The sequence below is a fragment of the Clupea harengus genome, chromosome 2 (assembly GCF_900700415.2).
Source record: "Clupea harengus chromosome 2, Ch_v2.0.2, whole genome shotgun sequence".
NCBI classification, from domain to species: Eukaryota; Metazoa; Chordata; class Actinopteri; order Clupeiformes; family Clupeidae; genus Clupea; species Clupea harengus.
The window spans coordinates 21,949,984-21,969,700 of record NC_045153.1 but is presented as its reverse complement, the minus strand read 5'-3'; the positions used below and the strand labels follow the sequence as shown (position 1 = coordinate 21,969,700).

The following is a 19,717-nucleotide window of genomic DNA, read 5'->3' as shown; positions in this document are numbered from 1 at the left end:
TCAGACATGGTGACGTGATGGCCAACCAAACCAGTGGGCCAGGTTTTTATTAATTATTTTTAATATACCAATGCTCTGGCAATGTGCCTCCTCGGCCTGATCTCAGAACAGGATGGCCTGGCTGGGCTTTTAAGTGCATGGTGTGTCACTACTGAGACATAGGGTTAAAGGCCAAACTGAGGTCACTGCTCTCTCTCCCTCTCTCTCACTTTGTAAAGGATGGAGGATTGATTCTCCCCCTTCAAGTCTTGAGCCTTGTTGTGAGCGGGGTGTCCAAATTCCCAACGGCACAGAAGCATAGTTGTTGTGTAGTGGTTGCATGGGTTCTGGCAATACAACACATGTCCAAATGTTTGGCTGGTGGGCATGATGACAAACACCCATCCTCTTCCACCAGTGATATAACTATGATATAAGTAAATGGACAGTTGAAAACCTGATGCAGAGAAATAGTTCCCCTATGGTGGTAATCACCACATAGAGAACATAAGCCAGTGACCTGTGTGTAATATTTGGGCGCGCTGAGAAATTCCTTCATTACAGTGGACTTGATTAAGTGGATCTAGCTTAAGCTAAAAGGCACACTGACCATGCACAGGCATTACCTGTCCTTATTTCCCAGTGTTGTTGTCCAGTCACAAGTGGCATCACAGCGGGAGAGAGAGTGAGAGAGAGAGCGAGAGAGAGAGAGAGAGAGAGAGAGAGAGAGAGAGAGAGAGAGAGAGAGTGTGCCTCTCCCCCTCAAACCCAATGTGTCTCACCAGCCCTATGTACATCTCAGTAGTCTCTCGCCCCAGCCCAAGACACAGGCGGGGCGCAAGGCACTCCGAATCACCGTGGAAACCTGCCGCCGCTTCTACCAAACAGTCCCAGACCTCAGCGGGAGGCTCCATTTCCTGTCGGGCTCCTGGGGCCGCTTTGACGACTGATTTCAGAAGTGCGCTCATGATGCCGGTGATGTCTGGTTAAAACCTGGCCAGTGCCAGCCTTCTCACGAGGACATCACAGTTGGGCTGTTTGGAGGTAATGATGACAAATGGGCGACTGGTTGAGCCAGTGCCGGCAGGAGGCGATGTGGCAATATGGCTGATCACTCAGTGACTCTCTCACTCCGCAGCCTGAAACGCCGTCTCCTCCAGCACTTCCATGGATAATATCCATTTCTCTCTCTCTTACATTCATTCCGTCTCTCTTCCTCTCTCACTCTCGCTCTTCCTATGTCTCTCCTCCACGCTATCTGTCTATCTCTTCCTGTCTATCTCTCACTCAACACACACACAAGGACACACCCCATGTCTGTGTGTGTGAGTGTGTGAGTGAGTTGTTGTGTGACACTCAGCGTGCCCATGCCGGTAGGCAGGAATCCCTGCTGTAGGAGAGCCCAGCCTGCTGGCGAGACTTAAATACGAAGACGCACCTGCAGAATCTCCAGCCAGTCGGCCTCTCAGCAGTTCCAGCAGCTGTGCAGGCTAGGCTAGCAGGCCACTGATGGATGATGTGTGTTTAGCTCAGAGCTGGGTGCTACTACTTTTTCCTCAACACAATATATGGAGGTCATCCCATTAATAGAAAGTCTGTGTGTAGTTTTGGAGGAGGGAATTTTTACAACTCTCTGACAAAAGCAGTATTCTGTGGTCTTTAAATAAGGTCTTTGAACGGACAGATTGTACCTATTTTGTCATGGCTGGCCTTTTCTCTATAATTTCATTAAATCACATTTCCTTCATAGTGACATACTAACATCAGCATTCATTTCATCACCACCTCCAAACTTGGTGACCTCCAGGAAACCAGGGGTTCCTGCCAGTCCTACGTTTCCCACAATCCTCAGCAGGCCCCTCAGGCTTAACTTATCCCTCAGATTCAAATATGGTTTCCCCAGGTTGGCTGACAGCCTGTATGATTTGGGGTGAGGGTGGAAGAAGGGCGGCCATGTGATCCGTGCCTCTCAGTCGCTGTGTCCCAGGGGAGCTCGCCGCCTTGTTAAGAGAGTGATTGGTGTCGTCTCAGGGGGGCTGCACCCAGCCAAGGGGTGGCTTAACCCCTGTCTGACTTCCATTTACCATCAGTGCCTCGAGAAATCACAGAGGGGGTGGCTGCTGAAAGACTCCTGTGTCTGTGTAATGGCGGCGGATTGAAGCTCAAGACCTGGAAAACACATGTGAACGTGTCAGTCTGTGCTATCTGACCTCTGTGCCCCTAAAGCCTAGACTGCACAGATATGTTCATGCTAACATAACTACAGATAAAGGGTAACATTTTGAAGCAGATAAAATGATCCTATTTAAATTATTAGGCTGGGTTATTATTACAGGGTCTTTGCATCAGTAATAAATAGGGCTGCCCAAGTAAGCACATGAAATTGAATTTAAGAAAGACTGAACCTAAACCCAAGTAATAACATGTGCTAATATAATTAATTAATTTATGATTAAATGTATAGCAAAGCAGATCAAATTGGATCATTTATGATTCTGCATCTCTCATGAGCGAAGTGTGTGGATGTGCCACTCTTATTGTGTGTTTGAGATTACGGTGTGCTTCTTCGGTCATAACTGGATTACGTGAAGAATACATATATTCCACGCCACCAGAAATGAAAATTCCCAACACCTAAAGAAAGGATTTCATCCCTCTCTTCTTTTCTCATGTCTTCATGTCGTGCTGTACACTAGAGCGCAAGGTCTGAAGGCAGTAAAAGAGCATCCGAGAGCCCTGGGATTCGCTTTTCCTAGGGTGGGTGTTAAAAAAATCTAAACACAGCTAAAAGGTCACCGCCCTTAGGGAGGCTTCAGACAGAGCTTAAGTGCTTCTGCTTGGCCCCGCTCTTAAAAAGCATGAGTGCTCTTTGTTGACTGTCACGTAAACATTTCTCCTGGCAATGTACAGAGGAAACCCTTGACTGGAGGAAGGGAGAAAGAGTGACAGATGCTTCAGGTGTTTCATGTTTCATATGTTACCTTTTCTGATTCTTCAACTGATTCTGAACACTATAGCACTTGTACAGTATCCATTAGCACTTTGAGCTGCATTCTTTTGCATTAAAGGTGCTATATGAATAAAGTTTTATTATTATTATTATTATAAGATCGCCATTAGCCATTAGCATCTGTTAGCAAATACTACCCTCGGGGTTACTCTCAGTTTCAATCTCAATCTCAGTGTCAGTATTAGACTTTCATGGCCCTTTCTGTTGTATTTGTTATTATAACGGTAACACCCTACCATCAGTGCTAAGAGCGTAAATCACGAGGTGTCTCGGAGCTGCTCTGTGTCAGCGGCACAATGAAGAATACCTAACGCTTGGCTTGGAGTGGGAATCGGACGCCTGTACGTGTTCCGCTCTCCGCGGCCCACGCGGGCCTGGTCCGGGGGAAGGCAGCTGTCACAACAGAGGAGGCCTGGCCAGGAGTGGAGACGGATGAGTTTTTAATCAGCCTCCCAGCACTGCCACTGACGCAGGAGGCCAAGGAGCAGCTGGAGCTCTGACACTATGATCATAGTGTTTGGTTATACATAGGTATACACAAATACACACACACACACACACACACACACACACACACACACACACACACACACACACACACAAAGACTCTTACATACACACAAATGAGCATATACATCCCACACTTAAGCACAAATATGCAAATACATAATGAGCGCATGATTATAATTATAATCCATAAGTCTATATAATCGTAATGCATATAGTCTATGGTAGTCTATTCTTACTCACCCGTGTAACTGATAAACATAATCACAAGTCATTTTCAGAGCTCATGTTACGTGTGAAATGGATGCCAACTGAGCTCTGTAAACAACACACCCCTTCCTCATCTCTCCCACATCTCAAGTCCTCATCATACACACACACACACACACCCACACACACACACACACACAAACACACACTCACAAGCCTCATCAAAAGCAAACACACACACACACACACGTACACACACACACACTCACAAGCCTCATCAAAAGCACACATTAGCATAGTGAAGCTTTTCCATATTAATGCCTCCCCCCTACCCTGCCACATATTTGCATCTGGTGGCGTCCTCCTCGCTCGCTTTGGCTTGTTATCAGGGACTGAGACGCAGCGAGACTCTCATTCTCCTCCCTTGTGTTGACGTGACTCTCGTGTACATGAGCCCGTGTCTGCTGCCAGCCGCTAACCGCTACCTCCACTTCCTGGAGACTGACTGACCTTTTTTTTTCTGCTTGGGGATTAATAGGCTCAATGCTGCCGGCATTCATAAACAATTTTGCCGGCCGGCGGCGTGGCTCTCTGGCTCTGCATCCCTGATGCGGTGTGTCTCGCCCCCTTCCAGCCATGTCTCTCTGCCCCGTCTACTCCCAGACAGCCTTGGCAAAACAGAGAGCGTTTTATTCCTCTAAATCATGTTTTGTCTTTCACGCTCTCTATCTAGCTCTCTCTCTCTCTGTATCTCTCACTCCTTTTCTGAGTAGCCCCCCTGCTTCTTCCTCTTGATTTCTCATTCATCCTCCTACTCCAATATCCTCCCTCCCTCCGTCTCTCTCATTCTCTCTGTCTTTCTTCTATCTCTCTTTTCTCTTTGCCATCCACTCTTTATCTTACTCTGTCTCTCTCTCTCTCTCTCTCTGTCTCTCTCTCTTTCTCTCCTGTCTCCCACTCAAGGGAGAATGGGCTTATTATCTCTGTCTGAACCACGCTGCCCCACTCTGTCAACGGCCAAGGTCAATTATGGCCACACATTCAAAGTGGAGCCAATCTGGAGAAACGAAATACAGATTTAGCAGAGGACAGTGGGAGAGAGAGAGAGACAGGAGAGAAAGAGAAAGAGCACAGGAAATGAACTGCTCTGTGCTCCAAAAATTATTTGATTTATATCCTCCTGAGAGTGCCACCCTGTCCCTATGTCCTCTCCCTGTTCTTAGCCCTGCTTGTCCTTCACTGTGGGTCTTAAGCAAGGCTAATGTTTAGGAACACTATTTACTTTCTAGCATTCTTGCCTGTAATATTGTATACGGCAGTGTTGTTGAATACACAGGCGATACAAATTTGCTTTATAGGAATTACATGTATTGATTTTGAATGTCTAGAAGGCATTGTTGAGGATTATTATTCCTCTGTTACATGATTTTTATTGCGCAAGCCCTATGCTCACCATTTCTTTCAGCTGTGGAGCACCATAAAGGAAACGTGAGCAACAAAATAAAACATTTCAAAAGGCCTGTCATTCCTGTCTGAATTTCTGCATACGTAAACTCTAACTAATGTCTTCAGTCACCTTAAATACAGACAGTTAATTGCCATTCTAGAACCTCTCGTGTGTTGCCATGGAAACTCTGACACAAAAAAAATAGAGCTGTCAAAAAAACGGGAAAATAAATCTGCTGTAGGCATTTGGGAGTTTGCATTTGCCATGGCCTCTTCTTCCTCCTCATCCTCCTCCTCCTCCTCTTCTTACAAAACTTTGCAAGCTTTGGATCAAAGGCTGGAGGCTTGGTGGGGTGAAGGTTGGTGGTTAGACAACCATCACTTGTCTAATTTGTGGGTGCTGGGAGTGGCTTGAAGGCAGGGCTCCTCCAACTTCCCTCTCCAGGAGCCTCCCGCCTGTGGCAGGTTGGCAAGCCAGCTGTGTGTGTGTGTGTGTGTGTGTGTGTGTGTGTGTGTGTGTGTGTGTGTGTGTGTGTGTGTGTGTGTGTGTGTGTGTGTGTGTGTGGGAGGTATATGTCTGTGTGTGTTAGAGGGAGATGTGTATGTGTGTGTGAGAGGGAGAGGCGGGAGATGTGTATGTATGTATGTGTGTGTGTGTGTGTGTGCGTGTGTGTGTGTTTGTGTGTGTGTGTGTGTGAGAGAGAGAGAGAGGTGGGAGGTGTGTGTGTGTGTGTGTGTAAGAGAGAGAGAGGTGGGAGATGTGTGTGTGAGGTTGGAAGTCTGTGTGTGTGTGTGTGTGTGTGTGTGTGTGTGTGTGTGTGTGTGTGTGTGTGTGTGGGTGTGGGAGGTGTGCTGTCGTTACATCACACGCGCGGGAAACACATGCTTTCCTGACGCTATGTGCTGCTGCTGTCATGCAGTGGACTATATCCTGTCACCGGCTCCATGGCTGTCATGGAGCTGCTGTCATATCAGGACAACGGTCAGAAAGAAAATAGTGTAAGGCATTGTTACCTCATAATGGAGCTTCAGACTGACATTGAGCTTTTGGAATCTTGAGAAATACTTTGTTGGGCTGGACTGAAAAGTCTGCTTGCTCATGTGATGTTTTGTGTTTTTTTTGCTGAAAGAAGTGTTTTTTTACTGCATTTCTAATTTGGGTACAGCTCCATCAGTACCCAGAAGAACATTCATTAGGATTTCATCGTGTGAATTATTCAACATATGTCCTCCAGTCAGACATAAGACCAACCACATTCTCTTACAATTCCTTCCTCTACAATTCCAAATCAGACCATTACATTCAGTATGTTGTGCATTGGAAAGATGCTTTTTCTCTCAGCTGTTCCTTGGACTATGAAGCACTTTCTTATGCAGATCATGTTTTTTTTTTTTCTAATTCCTCAAAAGCACTGCAGTTAGATGTAATTGCTAGCTTTGTATCAGGGTGACGGTAGCTGGCACGATCAGGTGCAATAGAAAAACACCGGTTAGGGGCTTGGACTAACCTATCCAGAGTGATCACACCAATTACTCGGGGCAGCCAACCAGCAACTTGCTCTTCGCCCGAGGACTGACGAGGGCCGTAATTTATTAACTAATTGAAGAGGCTCAGGCAGCCATGAAGGTAAACCCGTCGACTTAACGAGAGTCCCGGTCGAGTTCAGACCCACTCACACTGTGTGTGGCTCTTTTTTTTGCCTTTGGAGTCATTTTCAGCAACGGTTTCCACAGAGCAAAGGTTTACGCGCAGGGTCAGATCGGGGTCGGGTCGGTGCGGACAGGGATTTGCCAAGGTGATATGGTGACTAGGTCCTGGATCAGGGTTTTTTAAACATGGGGATAAAAGAAGACTGGGCTCTTTAATCCAGTTTTAACTCTGTGTCACTTGTCAGACATTTTGGTTCTTTTATCACAGCGTGTTCAGTCATGGGCCTTTTTTCATCCCCCGGTTCAACATTCTCCGTCTTTGGTAGTTTTCTCTCTCGCTCCAGTGCTTAGTCAGACAATGGTTAGGTAGTTCCAAATAGACATCCTGATTTAGTCTGTTCGACTTGACTCTAGTTTCCTGCCCAACAATATTTGAAATACAGGTTGTCTCCTGAATTAGGTTCCTATTCAGAATGAGTCATTTACATGCATAATCATTTCACTCTAGTATTGGCAAGTCACTGTGAATATGCAGTGTGGTGCTATCGCTAGACCTTAAGTCTTATTTCAGACATTAAACAAACATTTGCTTTCTTAATCACACCCTACAAGTGTCTGTCCTGGTGGCATTTGTAACATGTTTTGCCTTTTGCCTGTAAACAACCCAAAACAACAAAACTGATTCACTAGCTGTTGTCATAATTTTTACAATTCAGAGGCATGGTCTCATTTTTAGTTTAGTATTTCCTTTTCCTCACTATCGTATCAGCTTATTAGAACACAGGATTTATATTCTCAATGCTTATGGAGAATATATTGAAAATGTAATAATGTTGTTTTTTTATGACTGAATGTTCCTGGCGGACTGCAGTATGGATGTGCATATAGACACGCTCTCTGAAGCACTTCCCACTCCGTCTCTGTATTTAGCGCGCTCCCACTACATGCACGTACAGTAAGGCTTTTCAAGAGTGGCGCTCACGGGTCATGATCCTCCTGCAGCTCAGGCGTGGTGAGGGTGAGTGGTCCTATGACACGCTGCACTTTTGACATGGAATACATCCATAAGACACTTCTGGCATTTAGAAGGGGAAAAAAAAAACACTTCCTACTTCCATTATGCATATGTTTATGGGGCTGCTCATCCGTACAGCAGGGTCATGGGTTCAGTGTAGAGTTTAGTGAAGGCCGCTGATTTCACTCATTTATTTATGCCAAAAGACCAGAAAACCACTTGCTGCCAGAAAAAGCCTCAAGGCATGAACACCAGGAGGATTTCTGCCATGACTATTCCTGGTTTGCATGCGACTGACAGGATACTTTCTCTATCTCCCCATCTCTCTCTCTCTCTCTCTCTCTCTCTCTCTCTCTATCACACACACTTGCTCTGTGTGTAATCAAGGAGACTGGAGAGAACTCTCCAAAATAGAGCCAAGTTCAACTGCCTTACATAATGCAATTTCATCTGATTTAGTCACCCATTAAGTTAGCCTATTGTGCCACTCAGGAGTGCCCTGCTTTCTTCGTCCCCTTCCAAGCTCATATCCCACGGCCATTAGCCAGTGCCTGGGCAGAGTGCTGGAGCTGGGAGTGTCATTAGTAGTAATTAGGTGATGTCCATGCTGAGCTCTCAGTCAGTAACCCTGCACATGGTGTTGGACTACCAGATTAGTGGGACAGTGGAAAGATTGTGCATGGAACAGTTTTCCACATGAACAGATTTCCACAGATTCCTGAAAGTCCGAAGTGGGGTTACAATGTCAGTTCACTGGGTATTAAACCCACATGATATGATGATGATGATGAGGAGGAGGAGGAGGAAGAAGTTCATAAAGATAATGATGATGATGATGGGGAAAGTATTTATGCCATTCTGCTGTGAGTGATGGGCATCCATGAATGACTGACAGATAACAGTATAGTCTTTTGTGTATTTCCCTGGGCTGACAGACAATCAGTTCAATGCTGCATGCACCACTGCAAAATCACTTCACTTTATAATGATACAACTCTGCACTTCTGACATATTTGCGCTATATCCTTTTTGCGTGACAGTGAGGTGCTATTAGATTATGTAATTTTGGGATTGGGGAGAGTTGGAGGTATTTAATTGACAGGCAAGGCCAGCAAGTTTTAATCAATATAATAAATTGCAGGGTGATGCAAAATGCGCTGACACAAAATTAAGAGAGATGGTCCAGTAGTGATGACTGTAGAATATTTTACAGTCAGATAAACAAGTGAACCTGTCTTGAAAGACAATTAATGGCATTTTTTGGATGAATGGAATTATAACAGCATTGCTACTCTTTGCTCAATGCTGCTGGTTTTAATGGACTTGTCAGAGGCAAAGTGGTTGTCTTGTCTCCAATGGAAGTGTTTTTTCACACAGTAGGTAACCTTGATTGATAAGGTTGTCAGGGAAATATTGCCAAGGTGAACGCAGGTCACATAAGAGCCATTGGTGGTTCATTATACATGCATTGGAGAAGGTGTTGATTGTTGCATTGCCTTCTCACATCCTTAATTGTGTCCAATAACTGCAGTCAGCAGTGTTATTGGATCATGTGGACATATGGTATGTTAATGTGATGATGCACTATGGGGTTGCCGTGGACAGTTTTGTCTCTAAAGTTCAAACCCCACTTTATGTCAATTAAGTACAATATAGCTTATTGCTAATTGTTAAGTGCTGTGTACATACTTAGTTAGTACACATGAGAAGTAGTAGTATTCATTACTTACCTTATATTAAGGATACTGACATTGTAGCATGGACACAACTGTCTTCATGACAGAGACCCAAAAGATACCTTGAAGACCAGCCTGTGTGATTTAACAGTGGGTATAATGACATAACAAGATACTGGAATACATCAATAAACATTATTAAAAAAATCAAGATCCTCAAACAAAGGTAAGAGAAACTAGATCAAGAGCTGAGGACACCGCTGTCTTCATCAGCCACCTTCGTGTCGTTCTCATTTTGGTAATGAGCTCTTATTAAAACCAAAAACATGCTGTCTCCAAGTTATGAATATACAGTGGGTTTTTTGCAGGGTAGGTGGGAGGTTTTAAAATATTTTTTTATAATGTGATGTTTGAATTACTACCCAGTCCTCCCTCACATTGAGGCAGGGTGAGGATGGAGGGTTATTCATGAGTTGCAGCTCTGTTAAAGCCCCTTTCTTTTTCTCTCTCTCTCTCTCTCTTCTTCTCTCTCTCTCTCATTCTTTTTGAGGTGCTCACGCACATTAATAAGCCTTCATGAATAGAGGCCTTTATTTTTAGCAGGTTAGACATAAAGAGGAGAAGGAAGGGGCCTTTATTGCACCTCCTGAATTAAAAAAAGAGCTTTTTTTTTTGCAAAAGCACCAAATTTGGCAGTATTGCTTTGTGAAATTTGAGAGGGTGGATGATCACACAGCGTGTGTCATCATATAGATAGATGCTGTTCAACTATGGCACAGGTGAATTACATATTGGCACAATAATCCATAAAACAGCCATGCTAAAGCAGTTCTTTTATGGCCATGTTAGAAACCCTGTGTAACATTGGAGCAACAATAATAGGACACTTGTAGCAGTCTGCTAGCGCTAATGCACACATAGAGCCAACATTGTTCTACAATAAGGTGACCAGATTTCGGAGACAAAATCCGGGGACATTTTCAGTTCAGACACGTTAACACCTCAAAAACATGTCATGTTTTTGTTTTTGTAATCGAAAAACGGGGACACTGACTGGGCCCTTATTCATAAAAGCAGTTTATCTTACCCTTGTTCTTGTAAATCGCAAGGGGAATGTCAAACAAAGAGTTTTCTTCTTAAAACTAATCACAAAGTGGCTGAAATGAAGAGTAGTAAAGGTAACAACCTTTTGCCAGATAATAAGAACCAATATCAGTGATAGGAACTTTGTTGACGTCATGCACAAGCTTCCCAGTAGGCCTAACCTCTGTGTTTGGCTGATAAGTGACTAGTCTGCACGGATGGGTGACAGGTGTAGGTTTTTCCAGCATAGAAAATGTTAAGGCCATTGAGGCAACTGAATGCATTGTATTCCTATATTCTGTGTGAAAGTCAGCTGGAACTATGAACATACAGATCAGGCCCATAGACTCCAGGATCTTTGGAATTGTTTTTTAGGTATTACTATACCAAAAGTGATTTAAGAAACAAACAAACAAAAAGATTCCAAATACAATTTCAGTAAAATATGTAATTAAATCCAAGCAATGTCAAGGTGAGGGAGGGAGATCTGAATAATCTAAAAAATAACAAGTTCTGTGACACACTACCAGTTGACATATTTGTTGATAAAGAATATGTGAAGTTAATGTGGGAAAAAGACATTTCATTAGTGTCCACAACAAGACCACATGTTTTTGGAATGTCATAGTACTGTAGTTAGTATCACTGCTAATGTTACAAAGTTAACAAAGTTAGTTAGCAAGTAGAGCTGTGGCTGACACCTGACCGACAGATAGCTGCTGCTTAACACTCACATTGTTGCAAATTGTAGATCATAGGCTACATACAAATAATATATGACATGGATGATAAACAATGACACTTACAATAAACATCGTTCGCTAATTGCCTATCCCAAAGCTATCCTGTCTTGTACTCGATTTGCCAGAGCCAGCTGGCTGAATGAATGAATGAATGAATGAATGAATGAATGGACGCGATCTCTCTCTGAATAAAAAAAGTAGAAGCTAGAACATCTTTGAGCTCTCAGCCAGAGCTTGTCCCCCTGGCTGCTGGCTGGCTTGCTTGAGCCTGAGGCGTGTAGGCTACGCAACTAAACATTTCTTTCTTTCTTTTTTTAATTTGTATCCCGGGTCTGTTGTTGGTCACAGTGAAAACCGGGGACATTTCCGGGGACAGCTCCAGCCGGGGACAGGCCACCAAAAACGGGGACTGTCCCCTGAAACCGGGGACGTCTGGTCACCTTATTCTACAAGCACCATCACTAACGCACACATAGAGCTAACATTGTGCTACAAGCACCTTCGCTAACGCACACATAGAGCCAACATTGTGCTACAAGCACCTTCACTAATGCACACATAGAGCTAACATGGTGCTACAAGCACCTTCGCTAACGCACACATAGAGCCAACATTGTGCTACAAGCAACTTCACTAACGCACACATAGAGCTAACATTGTGCTACAAGCACCTTCGCTAACGCACACATAGATCCAACATTGTGCTACAAGCACCTTCGCTAACGCACACATAGAGCCAACATTGTGCTACAAGCACCTTCGTTAACGCACACATAGAGCCAACATTGTGCTACAAGCACCTTCGCTAACAGGGTGGTTGGCAAAATCTAGGGTCTGGTACACAGCAAAGCTGCAAGAGCATGGATGTTGAACTGGATAGCATTTCTGCCTAAATTATATCTATACCTCATGGCATTAACATTAAGCTTATTGTGACACCTGGAATCAGTGTTTAGTTTTTGTTTGTTTTCTTGAGTGAATTTCTCGCTAATCTCTCATCAGAGCTCATTTCCTGGCTCACAAGCCCAGCTGGAGAGTAGCAGTACTGTTCCCAGAGAAGGTGTCTGGCCTGAGGGCTTGCCTCGGGTATCAGCCACCTGCCCTCTGCTCTCCTCTGCTCTCCTCTCCTCTCCTGACACAGGGAGAAATATAGACTCAGCCTCACCTGCCCTGGCTCCCTCCTCCGCCATCTATTACCTCTATCTGTGTGAAGGGGGCCGCAGATGGAGCCGTCTCTGTGAGCTCCAGATTGGCCAGGAGGCAGAGACAATGGAGCACGCTTCACATACTGTAAATTATCGGTGTGGGCAGAGACACATTCCATTGTGGCCCAGGCTTTTGGAGAGAGATGCATCTTTCTTTGCAGGGAGAGAGAGGTGGGGTAGAGATGAGGGCTTATGGTATAGTCAGCAGGTCATCAGTTTTATGCTTGTGCAGTGAGAGGGTGTGACATGTTACAAATGTCTGATACACTTTTTTTTTCTCTCGCTCTCTCTCTCTCTCTCTCTCTCGCTCTCTCTCCCCCTCCCTCCCCTCTCTCTACTTCTTTGTCTCACCATCCTCTTCTTCCTGCAGGAACTCTTCACGGCGGAATGCAAGTTCAAAGAGTCGGTGTTTGAAAACTACTACGTGATCTACTCGTCCATGCTGTACAGACAGCAGGAGTCGGGCCGAGCGTGGTTCCTGGGGCTTAACAAAGATGGGCAGGCCATGAAGGGGAATCGAGTGAAGAAAACCAAACCAGCTGCTCACTTTCTACCCAAGCCATTAGAAGGTAAAGGCATTCGGCATGACACCCCACAGTATCATACACCTCAAGGTTACTAAGAAACTGAAGGCGGAATAGAGTAGAATAGTACAGTCACAAGGAGAGCTTGTGCATTCCGAGCCAGATGATAGTTATTGCTGTAAACACTATTCAGGATTTGAATTGGCACTCATCTAAATCATCAACGACTTTTCTAATTCCAGTTATTAAATAATAGAACGGACGTACAGTGATACAGCGAAGAACTCAAGCTTTTTAAAGTCACTGCTTCTTCGTCAGGAAATGTCTGGTTGATCTGGCATGTTTACGCTCTTGTGACCGCGCCCAGCCTGCGGCACGATTGCTCTCGTCTGACTGAGGTCCGGGACGCGCTGCAGCTGCTCTGTCTACTGTTCTCAGTCTCAAAACTCAGAGCTTTCCAATCCCAGCTGAGCGATTACTTTCACCTGGGCTCCAATTAGACTGCCAGTCAGAGCCTAATTACTAACGAGGCACAGGTGAAGCTCGTTTAGGAAAGGCTCCACCCCCATCTCCACTGCTTTGTGTGTGTGTGTGTGTGTGTGTGTGTGTGTGTGTGTGTGTGTGTGTGTGTGTGTTTGTGTGTGTGTTGTGTGATAGTCGTGAAATATCTCCATTGCTTTGGGTATGTGTTATTGTGTGATAGTCGTGAAATATCTCCACTGCTTTGAGTTGGTATGTGAGTTGTGTGTGTGTTGTGTGTGAATTGTGTGATAGTTTTGAAATATCTTACAAATGAGGGCTGTGATGTAAATATATATAGGTGTACGTGTGTGTGAGAGAGAGAGATAGGGAGGGAGAGAGAGAGAGAGAGAGAGAGAGAGAGGGACTGAGAGGGACTAGCGTATGTAATATATATGATTCATCACTCTGGTTGTCTTCTCATGTCCTGATCCTCTCCTCAAGGCCCTGTTCTCCAGGTGTCATTACTGAGAAAGGTGTCTATTTGATCCTCCTGCTCTCTCCACACACACACACAGACAGACACACACGCACACACACCAGCTCCTAATCAGCCGCTGAAGTACAGCCCAGTGCTGCCTCAATCCCGCTTTATCTCCTGCCCCCCACGCAATTTGTAATGATCTGTGGCTCCATAATTTACAGTGGCAGGGGAGAGAGAGAGAGAGGGGGATAAGGTGGAAGGTGGGAAATGGATATGTGTGTGTGTGTGGGTGAGTGTGAGCGTGTGTGTGTGTGTGAGTGTGTGTGTGTGTGTGTGTGGGTGAGTGTGAGCGTGTGTGAGTGTGTGTGTGTGTGTGTGTGTGTGTGTTTGTGTGTGAGTGAGTGAGTGGAGGGGGGCGGGGGTGTTGGGAGATGGTTAACGTGAAACCCTGCTGCTTTCACAACCATGAAATACCCCGGTGTTTTACGGTGAAGCCGCAGCTGTTGGCGTCACTCAGAGTCATGGCTTCTGATTTGTGGGCTCACATTTAAACCTGGGATCACCCGAAAGAAGGTATCCACAGACAGGTGCGACTGGTCATTGGCATGGGCAGCCTCAGGAATCCAGGCTGGGCTGTTGAATAAGCAAGAGCTCTAGCTACACTAACACCGCTGTTGTCAAAGTCACGTCTAGGAGAAAAACTTAGATTGCTTAGATTTTAGGAAGGGTTTGACTCATATGCATGTGTGTGTGTGTGTGTGTGTGTGTGTGTGTGTGTGTGTGTGTCTGTCTGTGTGTGTGTATGGTTATGTAATGGTAATTCCTGCAGGGAGAGAATTCCCTCGTAAATAAAACAGTATCTGGCTGATGAGGCACTGACACCTCTGCGACCTCTGTGAAATTGCCTGCTGAAGGTTTTCATAATGGTTCCCACTTACAGTAATATGCAGCCTCCTTTCAGATGGACTCAGCAAACATCTCAGCTCACTAGTTTTGAGCTCTAATCATAAGATGCAAACTTTCGCTCATAAACAGTGGGGGTGTCAATTAAAAATTAAACATTCCTAAAACAGTGATAGAAGACTTAGACATTAAACACATTACAAACTACAGGTCCATAGTAGTTTCGAACTCTGACCTAAAAAATAACAGATAACGTATTAAACATAAACAACACATGCATTACTGTGTGATGTGTAGTCCTCCCTTTCAATCATTTTAAAAATGCATGTTGTTCAGTCAAAATAATTATAGAACATCAATACATACTATACATATAAAGTGTTCTCTGGACCGCTTGACCGTGATCATGAAATGTGACGTAATGTTGTTCTGTACTTTGTAGTATGGTAATGTAGTATATCCATCAGTGTGTTGCATCTGTTGGAATGATGCTAAAACCATCTTGACATATGAAATAATTAGGGGCCTATCTGACAACAGCATGTGACTAAAAATCTATTTAACTGTAAAACTATTAGAGGTACATTACTTAATATTAGACCTAAGCCATAGCTAGACAGGTAATGTTTTTCCCCTTAAAAACTGTAGTTAATTGTTGAGTGTATTGTATTGTATGTATTGGGTGTTGCCATCATGTCATTCTGTCATGTTCTCCTTCCACAGTTGCTATGTATAGAGAGCCATCGCTGCATGACATTGGGGAGACGCCGAAGCCTGCCGGCGTCCCGCCCAGCAAAAGCACAAACGAGCCTGCTGTAATGAACGGGGGAAAGCCAGTCAGCAAACCCAACACCGCCGCTACCGCAGCAGCGACCACCGCTGCGGCTACCACCACCACCGCTACCCCAGCTGCCCCCGCACCTGGTCCTGCCCCTGCCCCAGCGCCCGCCCCCACGGCCACGGCCATTGCTAAACCCACCACATAGCCCGACCCCGACCGGAGCTGCTCTCACCCCGCTGGACACACGCCCCTCTCTCGTCTGTGGATCAGATCCAGACCTCCCCTCTCCTCTCCAGTCCTCTCCCCTCATTCCCCTTCTCTCTCTCTCCTCCTCCTCCTCCTCCATCCCCCCTCCTAACGCTCCGATAAGTCCTCACACAGTGGCAGATCCTTCAGAAAGCGCGGCCGAAGAAAAACCGTTGCACGACTGGACGAGACGACTGGATGGATAACCAGCGAAAAAAACAAAAACAAACTCTGACCATGGAATGCCCTACCAGATATGGAATGCCTTTTTCAGAAAAAAAATAAACAAACTAAAACATTTTTTTTGTGTTGTGACTGTGACAACCCATGAGAAGTGGGGGTGTTTCTCACCTCCGGCTCGTGGTGCGTTTGCCTGCTAACGGTCACACCGGAATACCCTTTTAGGGGCCCAGGGTGGGCGTATAATCCAGATCTATTTTCTATACCACAGTTGCACCAGCTAGGTCCTGGGCAGATGCTGTACAGATATACTTAAGAGAGAGAAAGACAAAAAAAAAAAAAATGCTAAACAAAATGAAAATTGACTGTCATCCTCTATTTTTTATGAGTCTGTTACCGTCTCTTCTCTTTCTATCTTGACACTGTAGTCTCTTTCTCTTTGTTGACGTACTTCAGAAAATCTTTTTGCAGGGGCTATGTGTGATTTTCTAAATACACAACTGCATACTCACACATGCACACACACACAAACACATACACACTCACGAAACAGATTTTAAAACACTAAGACAGTCACAAGACTACACAAAGAAACATACACAGCTACACACACACACACACACACACACTCACACACACCTACACACACACACGTCCACTACAACATGTAGGATTAAGATATACCAGAGGTGGCTTGGTTCCAGGGAATCCTTCAGGAAGACTGGAGGCAGACGACTGCAGACGGAGAGCAGACCTGTAGTCTCAGGCTCAGAGCCGTTGTCTTTACTCTCTTTCTTTTCTTCTTTTCCCTTTCATTTGATGTTTTGTTAAATGTTTCTAATGTCAGATAAGGACACAACACAGTCGACGCGTGTAGGCAGGCAGCCAATGGCCAGCTCAGACAAACAAGAATGGTATCCACACCTAGCGCGCAATCAGAGCCGGGCGCTAATGCTAACGCTAACGTGTGTGTCACAGGGGCAGAGGCCTGTGGAGTGGTACATACATATCACTATCCAATTCCACCAAACGGGGACGTGCAGACGCCCAGCAAACCAATAGGTTCTATATTGAAAGAAATAAACCTGAAGTCTACTTTTCGTTAGTCTTGGTTTTTTAGAGCGTAGGCTCTAGGTATATCTATAGGCCTTGTAGGCCTCTCGTTCTGGCCGGCCCTTCATATGCCGACTTCTCAGAACTATGAAATATTTGGGGAAAGGGCCTCCATAAGTTGTGCCCACAGCAGCCAGTCTACCATAGAGTGTACGTACAGGTCAGGGGGAGGAAATGGCAGAATATGAGCAGACCTCGTCAACACTGGCTGCATCCCCCCCATCCCACTTTGGTCAGCAAAAGCATGGGCGAAAGGTTAGTATTGGGTTCTTTTCTTGCAGCAGCAATGCAAAAGATGGGTAATACTATAGCATTTTCACTATATAAAAAAGAAATAAAAATGAAATAAAAAACATAAGATACAAAGAAAATGATTATTTAAAAAAAAATTAAACAAAAACAGATTTGTAACGACCAGATATTGCGAGATATTATGAAAGTTTTTTTTCCTAGCTCAGCATGCGGAGTCCAGTACTACTCATATTGGTCTATCATGTGCCTGTGCGAAGCCTCGAAACCCAGCATGCAAAAACACGTGCCCAGTCAGTCAGCGCTGGGTTACGCCCGGATAATGCCCGAATCTGGCAAACGGATCAGGGCCGGCCCCATTCCTGAGAGAGCCAATGTCTGGGGAGGTGCCTCATCACCAGTCCAAAACACCCAATGAGAAGACAGTAGCATCATCTTCAGAGCGCAACCATAGCAACCCGAACCCAAACCACTCCATTAACAATCATTGTTTCCTGTTCAAAGGGGGGTTGAATCACATCTGAGAAATTACCAAAGTCTCTCTTCTCTCCCAGAGCCATTAAACATTCAATTCCAGAGACAGCAGTAACCACAGCAGCCACTGACACTCACATAATCCGTATAGTTTTTCGTTTCTTTCGTCTCCACTTCGTTCACTCATTGTAACTGTCGTTCACTCTCTGTGACTGTTGTTCACTATCAACAGAGAGTGAATTCTATGTCCCTCCTCTATACCAAACACCACAAGGTCTGATTGATGTCACTTAGATATCGTTCCATGTTTTTAGACAGAGAAAGGGTACCTATAGTTATCCACTTGCATGCTCTTACCTTGAGGACCAAAGTATTGGGAAATAATGATATAGAAATGAATATTAGTGACGAGTTACATAGGTCAGCATTGAATTGGCATGTTCATGCAAGTTTCTCTCATACAATACTGCTATGAATCTGACTCATTGCACTTTCAGTTTGGAGTCATCTTGTGCTCATTGATCCACATTGATCATTGATCCTCAATAGCGATTTATCAAGGATTCGATCAACAAATTTAGTAGAAAACCTGTCTTGCTTTGACAATTTCTCATAGTTTTAATGAGTAAGATTTATAATGTTATTATGTAGAATGAGGCTATGTTGCTAAATTACTAAATATATTATGACATTCATTTGAAGACTATAATTTCTGGAATTTATTGGATTAATGAGCTAGTTTCTTATTAGGGACATGATGAAGCACATTAGTTAGACTTAAACATTTGACTGTACAAAAGCTACTTTTACGCTACGATAGCAACGCAGTTCTATACATGAAGAAAAAAAAAAGCTTGACATTTTGATTCTGTTTGGGGCTGACATCTCACTTCCACATAGAATTTCTAAAAAAGAAGAAAAATGAAACCACTTTGACAAAGAACTCTACATGCTGGGCTACCCTTGCCCTGCTAACCAGATAACTGCTCTTTATGAAGGTTACATTTATTTTTGTAAATGACTGGTGTGCAAATGTTTCATCCTTGTTGTTTACCTCCTCTGCCCACACTGTTTTTTTTTTAAGTCTGTTATTTTCCAAGCAGGTCGTCTGTGTTGTTATCCTGTTATGGAGCTATCATTGAACAATTTTGACTGTCGTTTCTCTTTTATTGTCATCCTTCATTCTCTTTCTTGGTCTTGCTCTTTCTCTGTCTCTCTCCTGTGTTATTTTTTCTCATAGCTGAAGTGGGTGTGTTGTCAGTGTTATTTTTTTTTTTCATTTCTGTTTCTCTGTTGTTCTCATCAGTTGCATGGAAAGGGGACGGCTTTCAAGAACTGCATGTAGTAGGCTATGTGTATCAAGAACTGTTGGTATGTACTGCTCATTTTACATACATATATGCAAAGAGTTTGTCTGCACTGTACAGATTATGTTTGTTGTATAAACAGATACAACATATTGAATAAAACATTTATATAAAGGTGTACTGTAATGTCAGTAACAAACTTAATGCAATATTATGTGCAGTATATTATTGCACCAGCCAGTTGATGAGTATTCAAAGAGGGGTAATATTGGCGAGTACTAAACAAAAGCATGGAAAAGGCCAAAGTAGAACTTTCTTTCAGACTCTTTTATAGTTTCTATACCCGTCCTGTTTTAGTTTTCCTTGAATGAGAAAGCTCACTTCTGGCAATGCTGCTAAAACCTCCCTTAGAAGTCAATCTATCCATCTTGTCCAACTGATGCATTTTGGATAGCATGCCATTCCAGCACTAT

General features: G+C 44.2%; 1 protein-coding gene across 3 annotated transcripts in view; it reads left to right on the top strand.

Annotated features, from left to right (window-relative positions):
- The window catches only part of fgf14 (fibroblast growth factor 14), a 139,784-nt gene extending 120,362 nt beyond the window's left edge, over positions 1-19,422 (top strand). For all 3 annotated transcript variants that reach the window (XM_031586759.2, XM_031586763.2, XM_012833995.3), the window contains exons 4-5: positions 12,895-13,093; positions 15,618-19,422. In XM_031586759.2, the coding sequence (XP_031442619.1) occupies positions 12,895-13,093; positions 15,618-15,880 (462 nt within the window). In that variant the 3' untranslated portion in view covers positions 15,881-19,422. The remainder of the gene's footprint in view (positions 1-12,894; positions 13,094-15,617) is intronic.
- Positions 19,423-19,717: the final 295 nt, after the last annotated feature.